We start from the raw sequence: 16,423 nt of genomic DNA, 5'->3' as shown, positions 1-16,423 counted from the left end.
CTAAACCTCTGAGAACAGCTGGGCTACAAAGTTGAAACCATGTCTCAACAAATCAAGCCGAAAAATAAACAAAGAATATTCTTTTATGTAGATCTGTCTCAGATGAATAAATCTGTGAAATCCCAAATATAATCCCAGGACATTTTAAGCAAAACAAACCAAAAAAAAAAAAGGGCTGTTCAAATTGAATAAGTCAAATTAGATTCAATATTTATGAGAATCTATTAAGTTACTATGGGTGATCTATAATTCAAGCAACAAAACAGAAAAAATATATGCAATAATATTAATGTAAGAAAATATATCTTACTTCTGGGGTAAATCTTTTGAATTCAGCCATCCAGTTTGGAAGCGTAGACAAAGGGCCACAAACAAGAAAAGGTCCAGGTACTCCCCTCTGAATCATCAATGCAATTGTAGCAATGCACTGAACAGTCTTTCCCAAACCCATTTCATCTGCTAAAATGCCATTAATTCCATTTTCCCAAAGCATCTGGACAAAAGAATACACTATATGTAAATATGAACAAACATTTACTAAATCAACAAAGGATTCTGTTTAAAAACACAATCAAAACTATGAGGCCAAAATAATAAAATAAATTATAACAGAAGTCCTTTATCAAAGCCATAAAGTGTTGAAGATCTGACAAGTTCATTTTCCTGTTAAAACACTCAGAAAATGCATAGAAAGGACTGGAGAAATGACTAAGCAATTAAGACCATTTGCTTCTCTTCCACAGGATCAGAGTTCAGATCCTACCACCTGTAACTCCAGCCACAAGGAACCCAATGCAATCTTCAGGATTCTGCACTGTTCAATAGACAAGTACAAGGTACACATGCATACTCCCACATTGTGTATACAATAAATTTTTAAAAAATACACACAAATATTTCCTTTATACTAACAGAGCAACTTGAGTAGTGGTATATAATCTACTAAATTATTAGAGAAAAGCCAGGCAGTAGAGGCACACGCCTTTAATCCCAGCACAGAGACATGAGCCAAAACATGAAAACACACACACATTATCAATGATAAATAAAATCTGAAAGGCAAAATAATTTAGCAAATAGTGCTTGCTGTGCAAGTCTGCTGACCTAAGCTCAACTGTGAAACTCCACCTAAAGATGGAAGAGCACTGACTCCACAAAATCATTTTGTGATATCAACATGTGTTGTGGTGCGCACCCCAACCCCCACATAGACACAATAATAATAGAATTGTTTTTAAAAAGGAAACAATTCATTACCCTGAGCCATTCCATGCCTTCTACTTGGTACCACCTCATCACTCCTCCTGTGAAGTGTTTTGGTTGTTGAAAAGGTACAGGCTGTCCATTACATTTCCGAACTGGGTCAAAAAAGGATTTCGAATTCTCCCTAACCGTTTGAGACAATCTATCTTTAATTATACTATTTGAATCCTTATTTTTCTGAAGATCTTCTACACAGAGACTAGCAGTGGAAGAGCTTTCATCCTGTAATGAGAAATATTTAATTAAAAGTTTGATATTAAACGCTGCTAACAAGCTGGTGGCATAGATCTCAGTGGGTAAAAATCACTTACTATGCAAGCCTGGAGTCCAGAGTTCAAAACAAGCATGAGAAACTACTGATAGCACTGACTTCCCATGTACACAGAGATACGGAGGCACACACACACACAACATGCATGAAATATTTTTCAAAAAAGAAAATGTAATGAAATCTATAATACTGTAGCTACTAGATACGGAGAATAAAACCTGTACACACAGTAAAAAAAATCAAGACATTTCCATTCCCATATAAATGTAAAGTCATTTAAAAAAATGTGAAGGCATAAAAAAAAAAAAAAACAGGGCTGGAAATACCTCATAGTCTTCTGAACTTGCAGAAGACTAACTAAGCTCATTTCCCAGTACCCTCCTCCACTCTAGCTCTAGAAAATTCCTTTTTATGGCCTCTTCGGGCATTCAAATTCACATGTATACATACATAGACACATAAATAAAAATAATCTTTAGGTTGGGCAGGGATAGCACATGCCTTTAATCCTAGCACTAGGGAGGCAGAGGCAGGTGGATCTGAGTCCAAACTCAGCCTGGCTAAAAAGAGTGAGGTCCAGGACAGTTAGTGCTACACAGAAAAACTGATTCTAAAAACTAAAGAAAACAATAAGAAGAAAAAAAAAAAGCAATCTTTTAAAAAGGAATGTCAGTATATTTCTACTTGTGAAACTCAATAACAACTTAATGATGGTTTAAAAAAATGCCCTTTTTCTTTGTTTGGGAACAGCCTCCTATGTATCACAGGATGGCTTTGAACTTACTATGAATGCCCGACTGGTCTAAAACTCATAATCCTCCTGGTTCACCTGAAATTACTAGTAATATCAGGCTCAAGATACCATTAACTCCTGTTTTAAAATGGTAAGGAGTGGGGTGGTGGCAGTGCGCATCTTTAATCCAGTACTCCAGAAGCAAGCAGATCTGAGTTTGAGGGGAGCCTGGTCTACAGAGGGAGTTCCAGGACAGCCAGGGCTGTTATAGAGACACTCTCCCTCAAAAAATGTAGGGAGGGAGGGAGGGAGGGAGGGAGGGAGGGAGGGAGGGAGGGAGGGAGGGAGAGGAAGGGAGGGAGGGAGGGAGGGAGGGAGAGAGAGAGAGAGAGAGAGAGAGAGAGAGAGAGAGAGAGAGAGAGAGAGAGAGAGAGAAAGTTAAGAAGTAAGATGGCTCAACATTTACTATCAATCCTTACAATGGAAGATCTGACTTGTTCAATCCCTGAGACCCACAAATAAAGAGAAACCACATCCCCTAACTAAATGAATGTAGATCAAAACTAATGCCAAAGGGGCCAGTCAGATGTCACAGAAGAAAAGGCGCCTACGATCAAGCCTATGTTGTCTTCTGTGCTCCACAAGTGCCACGACACATACACATCATGCACAGAACACACACAGTAATAAAATGTATAAATCTTACCTCATTGTCCTTATGCTTTTTAGCCACTGACAAAATTTCCTAAAAGGTTGGAAAAAATAAAAATAATGTGTAAGATTATCACTTCCATGACCCCAGCAATATGGTCCAGGCAAACTAATACTACTCTCATCGTTAATCAAAGAAGCATCTCTTTATAGTGAACAGTAGTGAATGCAGAGATGCATGGCTGATGAATACACTCAGGACCTATGTTTAGTCCCTAATATTTTGGGGGAAAAGGGGAGGGAGAAAGAGATCCAAGAAAAGAACATGGGATGAAATACTTTAAAGAAGCATAAACTGGTAGTGGTAATGCCTTTAATCTCAGAATTGTAGAGGCAGAGACAAGTAGATCTCTGCAAGTTCAAGGTCAGCTTCATCTACATAGCAAATTCTAAGCTAGTTAAGGCTAAACAGTGAGACCCTGTCTCAAAATAAAAAATGATTAACATTAAGATTCTTGCCAGGCAGTGGTGGCACACGCCTTTAATCCCAGCACTCGGGAGGCAGAGGCAAACAAATCTCTGTGAGTTTGAGGCCAGCCTGGTTTACAAGAGCTAGTTCATCCAAAATAGTCCCCTCACTGCCTCCACACATTATTGCTATAAACCAGAATGCTTTGCTCTATTTTCTCTATCAAAAAAATTCTGATATTAATTTATAAAAATCCACTTAAGCTAATAAATATATGATAAAGGCTGATATAACTGTATAATACTGTAACCCCAGAACTCAGGAGGCTGGGACAGCAGAATCCAAGTTAGAGGTCAGCCTGAGCCATATACTAAGACTCTGTCTCAAAAAAATTAAAATTAGGGCTAGATAGATGACTCAGTGGTTAAGAGCATGGAAGTTCAATTCCTATCATCCACATGGTAACTCACAATCTTTCTGTAATTCTGGTTCCTGGGGATCTGATATTCTGTTCTGACTCTTAGGACACTACACATTACATACACAGGCAAAACAGCCATAAAAATAATTTTTTTTTTAAATTAAGTAGCTTTGTTTTCTTAAAACAGGATCTCACTACATAGCCCTGTCTGGCCTAGGAACTATGCAGACCAGGCTGGACTGCCTGGCTGTCACTGCCTCCCAGTTGCTCGAATTAAAGGCAATTGTCACCAAGTCCAGTTAAGTAAATACATTTTTAAAGAAAAACCTACAGTAGGTTTTAGTCAACATCCAATATTAAGTAACCTCCTTAGAGTATTACCTCTTTTGACATGACCTCTGCAATGTTGTACGATTCTTCTTCTCTTCCTCTTTTTTTTCTCATGACTATAAAACAAAACCATGTAATTTTTTTATAGCAAGTAAAAACAGAAGGGCAAACATACATTCTTCAAGCAGGAACAAAGTTAATTTACCTGAGTTCTCTTCGCTTGCATCAACTAAATTTTTACCCTATAAAATAAAGATTTAGAAGGTTAGTATTTTTGTTATTAATTTTGTGTTTCGCCCACATGTATGTCTGTGCACCATGTGTATGCCTGATTCTGTGGAAGCCCATAACGGTGTTCAGACTTATTCTTGCTTCTTCAAGGATATATGACTAGATGCTTGAGATAAAGTGTGACTACAGAATATTTTGCCTAGACAAAAGAATATTTTGATCTAGGGTGTGGTTACTTAATGTTTTGAGACATGAAGAAACGACATTTGTTTGTTCTTTGTATTATGGTAGAGACGTCTTGTGCCCACCCCCTTTAGATTTGAGTATATAAGAACTTTGATAAACTTAGGGTGGATCACAGCATTCACTGATGCCCTCCTGATTCTGTTATCTCTTGTCTGTCTATTTCTTTCTTAATCCTTACTCCTCCCTTATGTAGAGACAATTAACGTTGGCAGGACCCCGAGATGGTGCCCAAGCACAGAAGAGATCAACAGATCCCCTGGAATTTGAGACAGTTAAGAACCACCATATGGGTGCTATGAATGAAACTCAGGTCCTCTGGAAGAACAACCAGTGCCCTAATAACTGCTGAGTCATCTCTTAAAACCTTAGAATATTATTTATATTAAGGACATTTAGTTAATACTTTCTTTTATTTTTCTTTTGAGAAATTCTTACTATGTAGATTTAACTGGCCTCAAATTTGCTATATAGACCAGATGACCGGCCTTATAATTTCATCTTTTTTGCCTGTGTGTACCAGGCATGGCATCACACATTAAAAACGTACTAAGGGCTATAAAGATGACTCAGTGGTTAATAGAATCTCCTGTTCTTACAGAGGACCACTTTGGTTCCCAGCACCCACATTAATCATGTCATAACTGCCTTAGGGGAGCTAATGCCTCTTCTAAGACTCCATGGACCACACAAGCATGGCGGGTGATTACACAGAAAACACAGACATTGATACACATAATACGACATAATCATAGAACAAGGACATATTAGGAAGAGGGGAGTCAATGGAAGTGAGTGGAGAGAATAATGGGATGAATACAACCAAAATACTATCAATAATTAAGTAAAAAAGAGTTAGGGAGATAGCTCAAAAGAAACTGGAGTTTGGATTTGAAAATTCATATAAATTCTGGGTGGGCATGCGCCCCCATTTAATTCCAGTGCTCATAAGGAAGGAGAAAGACAGAGGATCCCTGGAAAAAGCAGGCTAGCTAGATTAGCCATACTGGTGAATTATAGGCTCAACTGAGACCCTGCTTCAATGAACATGAGATGACCAAGGAAACCTCCAAACAGACAACCTTGGGACTTCACACATGTGAACATCCATAAACATTCAGACACATCAAATACACATAATAATGAAAAGATACTTAAAAAGAAATAATAAAATCTTTTAAAAGATTTGAAGAGCCAGGTAGTGATGGTGTGCACCTTTAATCCCAGCACCCAGGAGGCAGAGGCAGGCAGATCTTTGAGTTTGAGATCAAAGTGAGTTCCAGGACAGGCTCCAAAGCGACACACAGAAACCCTGTCTCAAAAAACAAAAAACCAAGAGAAAAAAAAAAAAAAGACTTGAAGAGAGGGCCAGAACGACTGCTAAGTACTGGCTCCTACCCAGGATTTAGGTTCACTTCCCAAAGTCACGCAGATGCTCACAAACATCTATAACAATAGTTCCTGGGAATCCAATGACCTCTTCTGGCCTCTCCAAGCACCAGGCACACATGTGGTACACAGACATATATACATACATGCAAGAATTCACTCAGATTCATAAAATAGAGTAAACCTCTAAAACATATTTTTACTACCCATTAAGAAATTTAATTTATTTTTATTCTATGTGCATTGGCGTTTTGCCTGCATGTATGCCTGTGTGAGGCTGTCAAATCTTGGAGTTACAGGTGCTGTAAGTTGCCATGTGGGTGCTGGGACTTAAACCCAGGAGCTCTGGGAGAGCAGTCAGTACTCTTAACCACTGAACCCTCTCTCCAGACCAAGAAAAAAGTTTTAAAGAGCTGAAAGTTAAAGCAAACAAATGAACAAGCTGAACAATTCCAGTTCCAAAAGATCTGACATCCACATCGGGTTGCCAGGGGCACTCCAGACACACGATGTACTTACACACACATAGGCAAAACACATACACATAAAGTAAAAATAAAATCTTTTTTTAAAAAAAATAATAGAATAAAAAATAGAATTTGAAATTCAGTAGATAATGAATAAGCACAAGTAATTTTCTCAAAACTTAAGATAGCATAAACATTCTAAAGGATTGTATCCTTCAGTGGTAGATCATTCTCTTCACATAATCAACACCCTGGGTTCAACCCTCAGCACGAGAGGAGAAAATCCTGGCTTGTCATTATTACCTCTACAACTTTTAATGATCGCTTTTTTTTCTCCAACTTCTCTTTCTTCTTCTGTTCCTGTAAGATATTTTTTAAGAAATGTGACATAAAATATAACAATTACATCATCATGTATTCATAATAAAAAAGACTAATAATTTTAAAAAGAACTTGTACTTCTAGGCTTTCTAAGATTTCAGGAAACAGATTTACCCTCTTCTGCCACACTAAACTAAAAGCAGACACAATATATTTGACAATAATTTTCAAAAGGACAGTGAACTGAAGAGAAAACCAAGGCGATGAACCTTCTGACTGCTTAGCCAGTCTGCAAAACAGTGAGATACGTCTCCAAAGAATAAACAAACCAGCCGGGCGGTGGTGGCGCACGCCTTTAATCCCAGCACTCGGGAGGCAGAGGCAGGCGGATCTCTGTGAGTTCGAGACCAGCCTGGTCTACAAGAGCTAGTTCCAGGACAGGCTCCAAAGCCACAGAGAAACCCTGTCTTGAAAAACCAAAAAAAAAAAAAAAAAAAAAAGAATAAACAAACCAACAATAGGTAATTCAGTGTTCAGTTATACTTCCATGTAACCTAAGGATAAATAATGTCATTTTTAAAATGTGATACTTCTCAGGAATAAAATATTTAAATGATCAAAACATTATATAAGAAATCTGAAAAACGGAAGACTGCGTTTCCTCTTTTATGCAACAACTGCCTGTTGAACGTCTACCTTAATCAGTAAAACTTACACTTTTTGTTTGTATAAAGCAATTAATTAATATGCCGCTGCTGAATGTCATCACAATTCGACTCAGTTTAGTTCTGATGCAACATACCTTTGTCCCAGAGAACCAGATCTTACAGACTGAGTGCTTAGGTCCCCATACTGTCCGCCTCAACCCTGCTGCCAAATGGAATGTTTAAGTTGTTCAACCTTTGTTTCTGACCATAAAATGAGGTTCCCACAACTTCCTCTTGCTAGAGCAGCTCACAGAACTCAGGGAAACATTTACTTAAATGTGTAGTCTATTACAAAAAATACTGATGAACAACCAGAACAGCACAGCAAAAACAAAGAGAGCTTCAGTGCTCTCTCCAGAACACCATTCTCTAGGGTCCTCCAACTGTTCCATAAAGGAAGCTCTCAAGTCACTTTGGAGTTTCATTATGTAGACATGAAGGATTAACGCACTGATCACAGTCATCAACTAACTTAACCTTGTTTGAAGCTGAGTTATGTCTACACTTCTAGTCCTGCTTCCAGCTTGTTGAGTGACCAAGCCCTAATTCTAGTTAACACACCAGCATACAAAAAGATACCACTCGAAAGGATGATTCAGAGCACTGGCTGCTCTTTCAGATGTTCTGAGTTCAATTCCCAGCAACTACACGGTGGCTCACAACCTCTGAAATCTGGTGCCCTCTTCTGGCATGCAGGCAGAACGCTGTATACATAATAAATCTTAAAATACCACTCTGAAGATCCCAGGGACTCTAAAAATTATGATAGGAAACAGTGATCAAACCAAATATTTATTATACTAAAATATAGTGGTTCCATTGATATAACATTCTGGGAAAGCACTACTGATCAACAGTGACAGATTCATCATAAGGTTTGATGATGGCATAAGAAAAAATTTTGGAATGGAAATATACATTATTTCATTTGTGCTGGTGATAACACAGGTCTATACATTCATTGATCAAAACTCATCAAATAAGGTCTAGAGAGATGGCTCAGCCATGAAGACCACTGGCTGCTCTTCCAGGACCCAGGTTCAATTCCCAGCATCCAAATGGTAGCAGCCCACAAGCATCTGAAACTCCACCCAGGAAAGCCAATGTCTTCTTTCTTCTGCTCTTCTTGGGCACCAGGGATGCACATGGTGCAGACATCCAAGATACATAAGCCACCATTCACATAAAATAAAATTAATTTTAAAAGCTAAACCATAAACTTGAAATCTCTACATTTTACTATACCTAATTTATATCTCAAAAAGCTATTTTCAAATGTTTCTAACCTATCATTTATAGTTAATCATATATACATACCTCCAACTGCTGTTGTTCCATTTTAGTCAACAAAAATTTTGAGTAGATATTGCTTTTTTCAAGCAAATGCTGAAGTCTGCGGTACCGAATTTCAGTGGACTCTCTATCCCAAGACATTCGAGCCTATCCAAAGAAAAATAATCTATGATACTAAATTTTCTAAAGAGACACATGGATCACTCAAGGCCATTCTTCTACATATTAAGTTAGGCAGTGGCCTGACTATACAAGACTCTGTCTCAAAACAAAATGAAACAAAGCAATGAAAATAAAAATAGAACAGAATTAGAATAAAAACAATAAACAAAACCCAGAAGAACTCAAGTCACTAATAGGAGGGTGAGGGAGAATAGAGGAAGACAGAAGGGGAGGAATTAACAAATACAATGACACATATGAAAATACCTTATGAAACCCGCATCTCTTTATGCTAATTAAAACAAACAAAACTTCACTGGCCAGGGTCTAGCGCATCTTTTTATAACTAAACTGCCGGTACCCATACCCAGGCATAGTGGCAAATGCCCATAATCCCAGTACTCAGGAGGTAAATAAAGGAAAACAAGAGAAACAAGAGTTCAAGGATAGTGACTCTTACACAGGGAGGTCCAAGCCAGTCTAAGTTACATGAGATCCTGTCTCCAAAAAAAAAAAAAAAAAAAAAAAATCAGAAAATTAAAAAAAATAACAAAAAAAAAAAAACCAACCCTGTGCTACATATGATGCCCTCTACCACTTGATTGAGTCTACAAGGTCATCACCAAACTCAGTCCCTCAAACTTGGATCAGAATAGTAACAACAAAATAAACTTCTTTCTTTTCTTATTTGTCTGTGTGCATGCAAGATGTGTGGGCATTGCAGGCCTGGACACCCATTTTTGAAGATCAGAAGACAACTTTGTAAAGTCAATTCTTTCTTTCTACCTTTACATACATGGGCTCTGGGTTAGAGCTCAGGTTGCCGGACTTGTTCACCAAACACTTTACCAGCTGAGCCATCTCACCAGTCCAAACCTCTCTTCAAAATTCAACTTGCTTAGCCGGGCGGTGGTGGTGCACACCTTTAATCCCAGCACTGGGGAGGCAGAGGCAGGCGGATCTCTGTGAGTTTGAGGCCAGCCTGGTCTACAAAGGGAGTTCCAGGACAGGAACCAAAGCTACAGAGAAACCCTATCTCGAAAAACAAAAAAAAAACAAAAAAAAAAAAAATTCAACATGCTTTTACGTCTCATTATCTCTTGACAGCATTGAGTTCCCCAGAGGTTTGCCTGTATACTTTTCTTTCATTTTAACAGCCCAGGCTGACCTCAAATCTACTATGCTAACAGATGACCTTAAATAGATTCTCTTGCCTCCACCTCCCAGGTACTGGGATTACACAGCTAGATCATTGCTTTCAAGTCACATACACTTTTGAATTACAAACCCCTACTTTTTGTATTACTTTTATGTATTGAGTATGTATGAGATGTTTTTATCTACATGTATCATTTTGGTGACACTTGTATGTCTGGTGTAGAGAAGGGCACTGGATCCCCTGGAACTGTAGTTACAGCAGATTGTGAGTCACCATGTGAGTGTTGGGAATCAAGTGTGTGTCTTTGAAAAGACTGGAGGTATGCATGGATGCCAGATACGTCACATCCCCAGGAGCTGGAATTCTAGGCAATTGTAAGCCACCCAACATAGGTTCTGGACACAAACTCAGAACCTTTACAAGAGTAATGGCCCACTCCCAAGCTTTATAATTTTAGAAATCTAATTAGAAACAACTATCTACTTTATAAAATAGTTGAGGACTCAATGAGTAAAACATTGAACATAAAACCTTGAGACTGTCTTACTGTCACCCTGGCTGATCTAAAACTTAATGTTAAACCAGGCTGTACTCTAACTCACACCTGTTTCTGCATCCTCAGTCCTGAGAATAAAGACATGCACGCACCACCATGTCCAGCATGATGACTTTTTTAAGATTTATTTTTTGGAGTGTGTGTGCTCGTATGTATGTGTGTATGTATGTATGTATGTGTATATATATATGTGTGTGTACAACACATGTGCCTGGTACCTGTGCTGTTATTCTGAAGAGGATGTTGGAGCACCTAGAACTGGAGTTATAAATGGTTATAAGTCATCATGTGAGTACTGTGAACCAATCCTGGATCATCTATCTGAAAGTGTAAATAGCGCTCTTAAGAGCTGAGGATGTCTCTAGCCCCCGTTTTTTTGATAAACAGTCTTGTTTTGTAGCCTAGGATAGTCTCAAACTTGCACCAATTCTCCTGCCTTGCTCTCCCAAGTGTTGTGGTTAATTTTTAGGTGTACTACACCTGACATTTTTTTAAAACATTTTTTATGGTTTATTTAACTTTATCTTATGTGCACTGGTGTGAAGTTGTCAGATCCCCTGGAACTGGATCTTCAGACAGTTGTGAGCTGCCATGTGGGTGCTGGGAATTGAACCTGGGTCCTCTGGAAAAGCAGTCAGTGCTCTTAACAACTGAGCCATCTCTTCAGCCCCCCAACATTTTAAGACAGGATCTCATAATAAAACCGCCCCCCCAACTCCCTCTGTAGCTACATAGCTGAGGATGACCCTGTAGGGGATGACCTTGAACATCTGATCCTCATGCCTCACCTCCACATTCCAAGTGCTGGGATTACAGGCATACAGCCTAGTGTGATCCTACTCTTAATAAATCTTCATTAATGGGGCCAGACAGACAACTCAGTGGTTAAGAGCACTGGCTGCTCTTCCAGAGGACCAGGGTTCAATTCCCAGAACCCACATGGGTTTTTCACAACTGCCCAGTTTTTCAGAGAATCTGAATGCACATGAAATAAAGTTAAATAATTTAAAAAAAAATCTTCATTAAGGTTTAACAATGCTAGAGACTCGAGTTTGAGGCTAACTAGAAATATATGGTATGTTCCAAGCTCTACCCAGAGGGAGTTAAGAATGCTGACTGGCAGGGGGGTAGGGAGTTGGCTTAGTTGACCAAGTGCTTACCATAAAACTATGAGGACCTCAGTTAGGACTCTCAGAACCCCATGAAAGTGAGCATAGAGATGTTAGCATTCCCAGCACTGTAAAAGATGTAGACACAGGGATCCCTGGGGCTCCCTGCCCAATCTAGCTGAATAGGTGAAATGATGTTCATTGAGATTCTGTCTCAAAAACAAGCAGCATGCAGGGCGATGGATCAGTGGTCCAGGGTTCTAAAGGCCCTTACCATTCAAGCCTGACAACCTGTGTTCAATCCCTGGAACCCACATAGAGATGGATGGAAAGAGACCTGACTCTTATATAAGGCTATCCTGACTACCACACATGTGCCATGCACATCAATTATTTTTATTTAAATGAAGACTGAAAGACACCTGACATCAACTTCCATCCATCCTCCATGTGCCACACACACGCATATAAAATAATTAATATGAACCATGTGACACATCACTTGTTTCAGGATGGATTATTTTCCAAATTCAGTAGTTTTCCATTTAAGGTATATGTCCTTTCAAGAAAGGGCACAGGTGATAAACAAGGGAACTCAGGATATGAGTTCAAATTTGACTTCAACGGCTGTTTATTTATCAAATGGCTCAGTTTGTTCATTTGTAAAATGAATACGGGCTGGAGATGGCTCAGCAAGTGAAATTGCAAGTACGCTTGCAGAGAGGTTCCAAGTTCGGATCCGGCACCCATGTCATGTCAGGTGGCTCACAACCTGCTAACCCTAGCTCCAAGACATCTGCAGGCAAACCATACCCTTCCACCCACCCACACATGAATGTTTCAAAATAATAAAGATGTTTTTAAAAAAAGATTATGAGCAAGACAAGGTGGCACAGGCCTATAATTCCAATACTCGGGAGGCTCAGACAAAAGCATTGTGAGTTCCAGTCCAGCCTGGGCTACAAAAGCAAAATCAAAAGCCCCAAAGAGAAGTCATATTTTACTGAAAGGCTGAAATAAAGGCAAGGAAAGAACTAAGGATTTAAGAATTCCCCGGGGTTGTATCTCTCTTTTTCTTGCTCTCTCAAATTAAGCAGCAGGGTAGGACTTCATAGTAAACATACTAAACAAAACTAAACCTTCAAAATGTTCAAAGCTGCCGGGCGGTGGTGGCACGTGCCTTTAATCCCAGCACTCAGGAGACAGAGGCAGGCGGATCCCTGTGAGTTCAAGGCCAGCCTGGTCTACAAGAGCTAGTTCCGGGACAGGCAACAAAGCTACAGAGAAACCGTGTCTCGAAAAACCAAAAAAAAAAAAAAAATTCTATTTACAGAAATTACAAATACTCTAACTTGTCTTGAATATACACATCTCAATTTTAGCTAAAGAACTTTATCTGTAGAAAACTAAAACAAGTTGATCATTTAGGTAGCAAACCTAAGTTAAGTAATTAACTGCAAAGAAATCATTAGGACCGAGGCTTGGTAGCACACTCGAGTAATTCCAGTTCTGGGAAGCTAGGCAGGGGGATCCTGAGGTTTGGTGGCCAGCCTAGAAACCTGTCCCCAAAACAAACAAAACAGGGAAAAAGAAAAAAAAGAGGAGGAAATCAGTAGACCTGGATTTCAGCCCAGCCTTTGATTGATGCCAACATCTACTCCATCTCTGTCTCTGTCTACTACATTATGACTCTAGGTGTTAAAGATTAATTTTGGCCATCAAGCATAGAGCGAAGGGACATATTTAAAAAGCAAATAAAGATGGCAAAGGACAGCATTCACCAGTGACACTGAATGAATTCAATCTTAATGGTCAAGGCAATCTGAAACGTTCACTCAAGACACGTTCCGACCACTCCCCCCACGCCTGCGCCCGCACCAAAACCACATCTCAGAAACCTATCACTCAAAGCGCAAGCCAAGATTTCCATCTTCACACGTACGAAAAAGATAAGGGACCAGGCAGCCCTGTCCACGGAAAGACCAAGCCAGCGCTGAAGGAACGCCCGGGGGAGAACCCCGGGTCACGGGGCATTACCTCTTCCAACATCTTCCGCTCCCTTTCAAGTCCCGCAGCCTCGAGCTGCTCCTCCTCCTCCAGCATGGCTGGGGTAATCAGTGCAGGTTCCGTCGGCTCAGCCATTTCTGGGGCTACGGACCCTAAGGGGACGAGGGATGGGGGGCTTTGAGAACGTGGTCGAAGTTACGACTTCTCAACTCCGAAGGTCACGACCCTACTCCCTTCCCCGGTGCATTGCAAGCAACACCGAAGCGTCTGGGTGACGGTGCCCATCTGCCCGGCCCCAGGTCCCGAAGGAGGGTGCACGGGAGACTGGCAACCCTTCCGTGTCCCGCAGGCGCTCGCCTCCTTCCCCCCTCAGCCCCGGCCCCCGCTGGCTCCCTCTCCCGACGTGCGCCTCCGACTCACCGCTGCTGCTCGCGGGCTGCTCCGCAGGCATGGCTGGATAGCCGCCGGGCACCCGGTCTCCTCCTCCGAGCGCCTCCACAGCCGCGCGCTAACTCCTCACAGCACAACACGCCCAGAGCGCTTCCTCAAGCCCCGGCGCGAGAAAAACCGCGCGCTTCTCCTTCGCGGGAAAACTCCGGCATCTCGCGAGACTTCCGGCTCCCCGCCCACTTCGGACCTCAACTCACGAGATTTAGAGCAGTTGGTCTTTGCGGGCTCTGTGTCCGCTCTAGGGACGTGTTAACCTTTTACCTGGACCAGAATCTCATGGAGCGTGGATGTTGCAGGTGCCTGCCTCGAGCTTCTCCCGTGATGGTGGAGAGTCCGCAGAGCGCAGGAGGCCAGAGAGACAATTTTATTTAGTCATGGTTCCGAATTGTTCCGCGGTGTGCGAGACCTTTCCACACACACTGACGTAATTGAAAACCCCCAATCTCTGGTCCTTTCGGTACGAAAACTGAAATGCAGGTCGAGGTTAGGATGTCAAAAACTGCCAAACTCGCAGGTTCCCCTGCACGGTTGAAATTCACATTTTTTTTTGTAAAATTTATTCCCAAATAACTCTGAGGGTGGTTGGTTTGTAAGAAGGGATAAGAAATCGAGATTGTGGCTAATTTAGGATAAGATAAAGGCAATGAGTGATAAACTGACAGAAAAGCAAGATTCTGAAATGGGCTGGAGGTGTAGCTCAATTGGTATAAGGCTTGCCTAGTTCACGCAGAGCCTTGGGTTAGCCTCAGCACCGCATAAACTGGCTTGGTGATGCATTCCTGCCATCTCGCGCAGGGCAGGCCCAGGCAGCTTGGTCACTAGCTAGTTCAAAGACACCCTGAGGGATATGAAACTTTTTAAAAAAATATATCCAGAAACTAAATGGAGCACTAATAAAAATGGGCTCTGAAGTGTTTTTCTCATGGCTGTTTTTTGCTTAGGTTCCAACTCCTTTTCTGCAATCCCTTTTTTTTTTGTTTGTTTGTTTGGTTGTTGTTTTTTGAGACAGGATTTCTCTGTGTAACAGCCCTAGCTGTCCTGAAACTAACTCTATAGACCAGGCTGGCCCCAAACTCAGAGGTCCGTCTGCTTCTGCCTTGCAAGTGCTGGAATTAAAGGTGTGCCCCACCACCTTCTGCCTGCCAAGTGGCATTTATAAGCCTATCCCCACACCTCTAAACAAGTACACTAAATAAAAAGGTAAAATATAAAAATTAAAGCGATTTTACAATACAAAATAACCATCTTCAGAATCCTCTTTTTACAAGCCAGATTATGTATGTATGTATTTGAGACAAGGTCTCATTGTGCAGCCTTAGCTGGCCTGGAACTTGCTACCTAGATTATGCTGACCCTGAACTCAATAGACCCATCTGCCTCTGCCTCCCAAGTGCCAATATATGCTACCATGCCTTGACCATAACGTCCCTCCTAATTCTTCAGGAAGAGTAGTTTGATTTGCCCACAAACAAGAGATGGAGCACAATGCAGAGTCATCTGGTTCTCAAAGGACAGACATCCACGCTTGGCCCCGCACTATTAGTAAGTGTGTTGCGACATTCATTTCCTGAGCCATCTTTGCTGTTGTGCAGGCCAGATCCGAACAATGGCTAAGAAAAACAGCGTCACCCACTTCCTAGGGCCTTGGTGTAAATGCTCCAGTGCTACAGAGACGGTACGGAAACAAGCTAGAGCTGCTAAATCTTTACACATAGGTGACTTAAATTCCAGAACTGGGGACAGAAAAGGTTAGTGGGAGAGTGAGTGGTTCTTTTAGATTGGGTAAATGGATGTCAGGAGAGAAAAAAAAAATGACACAAAATGTCAAAAAGCCTAATCAGTCCAGGGAAAGAATAACTTTGACAGAAACTACAACTTTTCAAAAACACCAAGGCAGAAATAGCTCAGGCAGTGTTTGAGTACCACAAAGGCTAATGTGGTAGCTAGAGAAATGGCTCAGCAGTTGGGAGCAGCTACGGCTCCTGCAGAGCACCTGAGGGGCTTTCCCAGCATGCACTATGGCTGCCTCTAGTTCAAGGGGACTAATGCCCTCTTCTGGCCTCCTTGGCTATCCATAAAGACCACCCACACACTCATAAATCATTTTTTTAAAGACAGCTAATGACAAGCAGAGTTGGTAAGAGGGAATATCACAGGAGATGGATATCCCAGCTGTGACATTGGAATTTTT

General features: G+C 41.0%; 1 protein-coding gene across 1 annotated transcript in view; it reads right to left on the bottom strand.

Moving 5' to 3' along the window:
• Positions 1 to 14,329, bottom strand: part of Hells (helicase, lymphoid specific) — a 34,964-nt gene extending 20,635 nt beyond the window's left edge. Inside the window, exons 1-9 of the mRNA XM_075973967.1 lie at positions 14,203 to 14,329; positions 13,813 to 13,934; positions 8,814 to 8,936; positions 6,772 to 6,828; positions 4,344 to 4,380; positions 4,190 to 4,254; positions 2,974 to 3,012; positions 1,258 to 1,485; positions 311 to 493 (exon numbers count right to left, since the gene is read on the bottom strand). Coding sequence (XP_075830082.1) covers positions 311 to 493; positions 1,258 to 1,485; positions 2,974 to 3,012; positions 4,190 to 4,254; positions 4,344 to 4,380; positions 6,772 to 6,828; positions 8,814 to 8,936; positions 13,813 to 13,934; positions 14,203 to 14,233 — 885 coding nt within the window. The 5' untranslated portion in view covers positions 14,234 to 14,329. The remainder of the gene's footprint in view (positions 1 to 310; positions 494 to 1,257; positions 1,486 to 2,973; positions 3,013 to 4,189; positions 4,255 to 4,343; positions 4,381 to 6,771; positions 6,829 to 8,813; positions 8,937 to 13,812; positions 13,935 to 14,202) is intronic.
• Positions 14,330 to 16,423: the final 2,094 nt, after the last annotated feature.

The sequence above is a fragment of the Microtus pennsylvanicus genome, chromosome 5 (assembly GCF_037038515.1).
Source record: "Microtus pennsylvanicus isolate mMicPen1 chromosome 5, mMicPen1.hap1, whole genome shotgun sequence".
NCBI classification, from domain to species: Eukaryota; Metazoa; Chordata; class Mammalia; order Rodentia; family Cricetidae; genus Microtus; species Microtus pennsylvanicus.
This window is presented reverse-complemented; position numbering and strand designations above follow the sequence as displayed.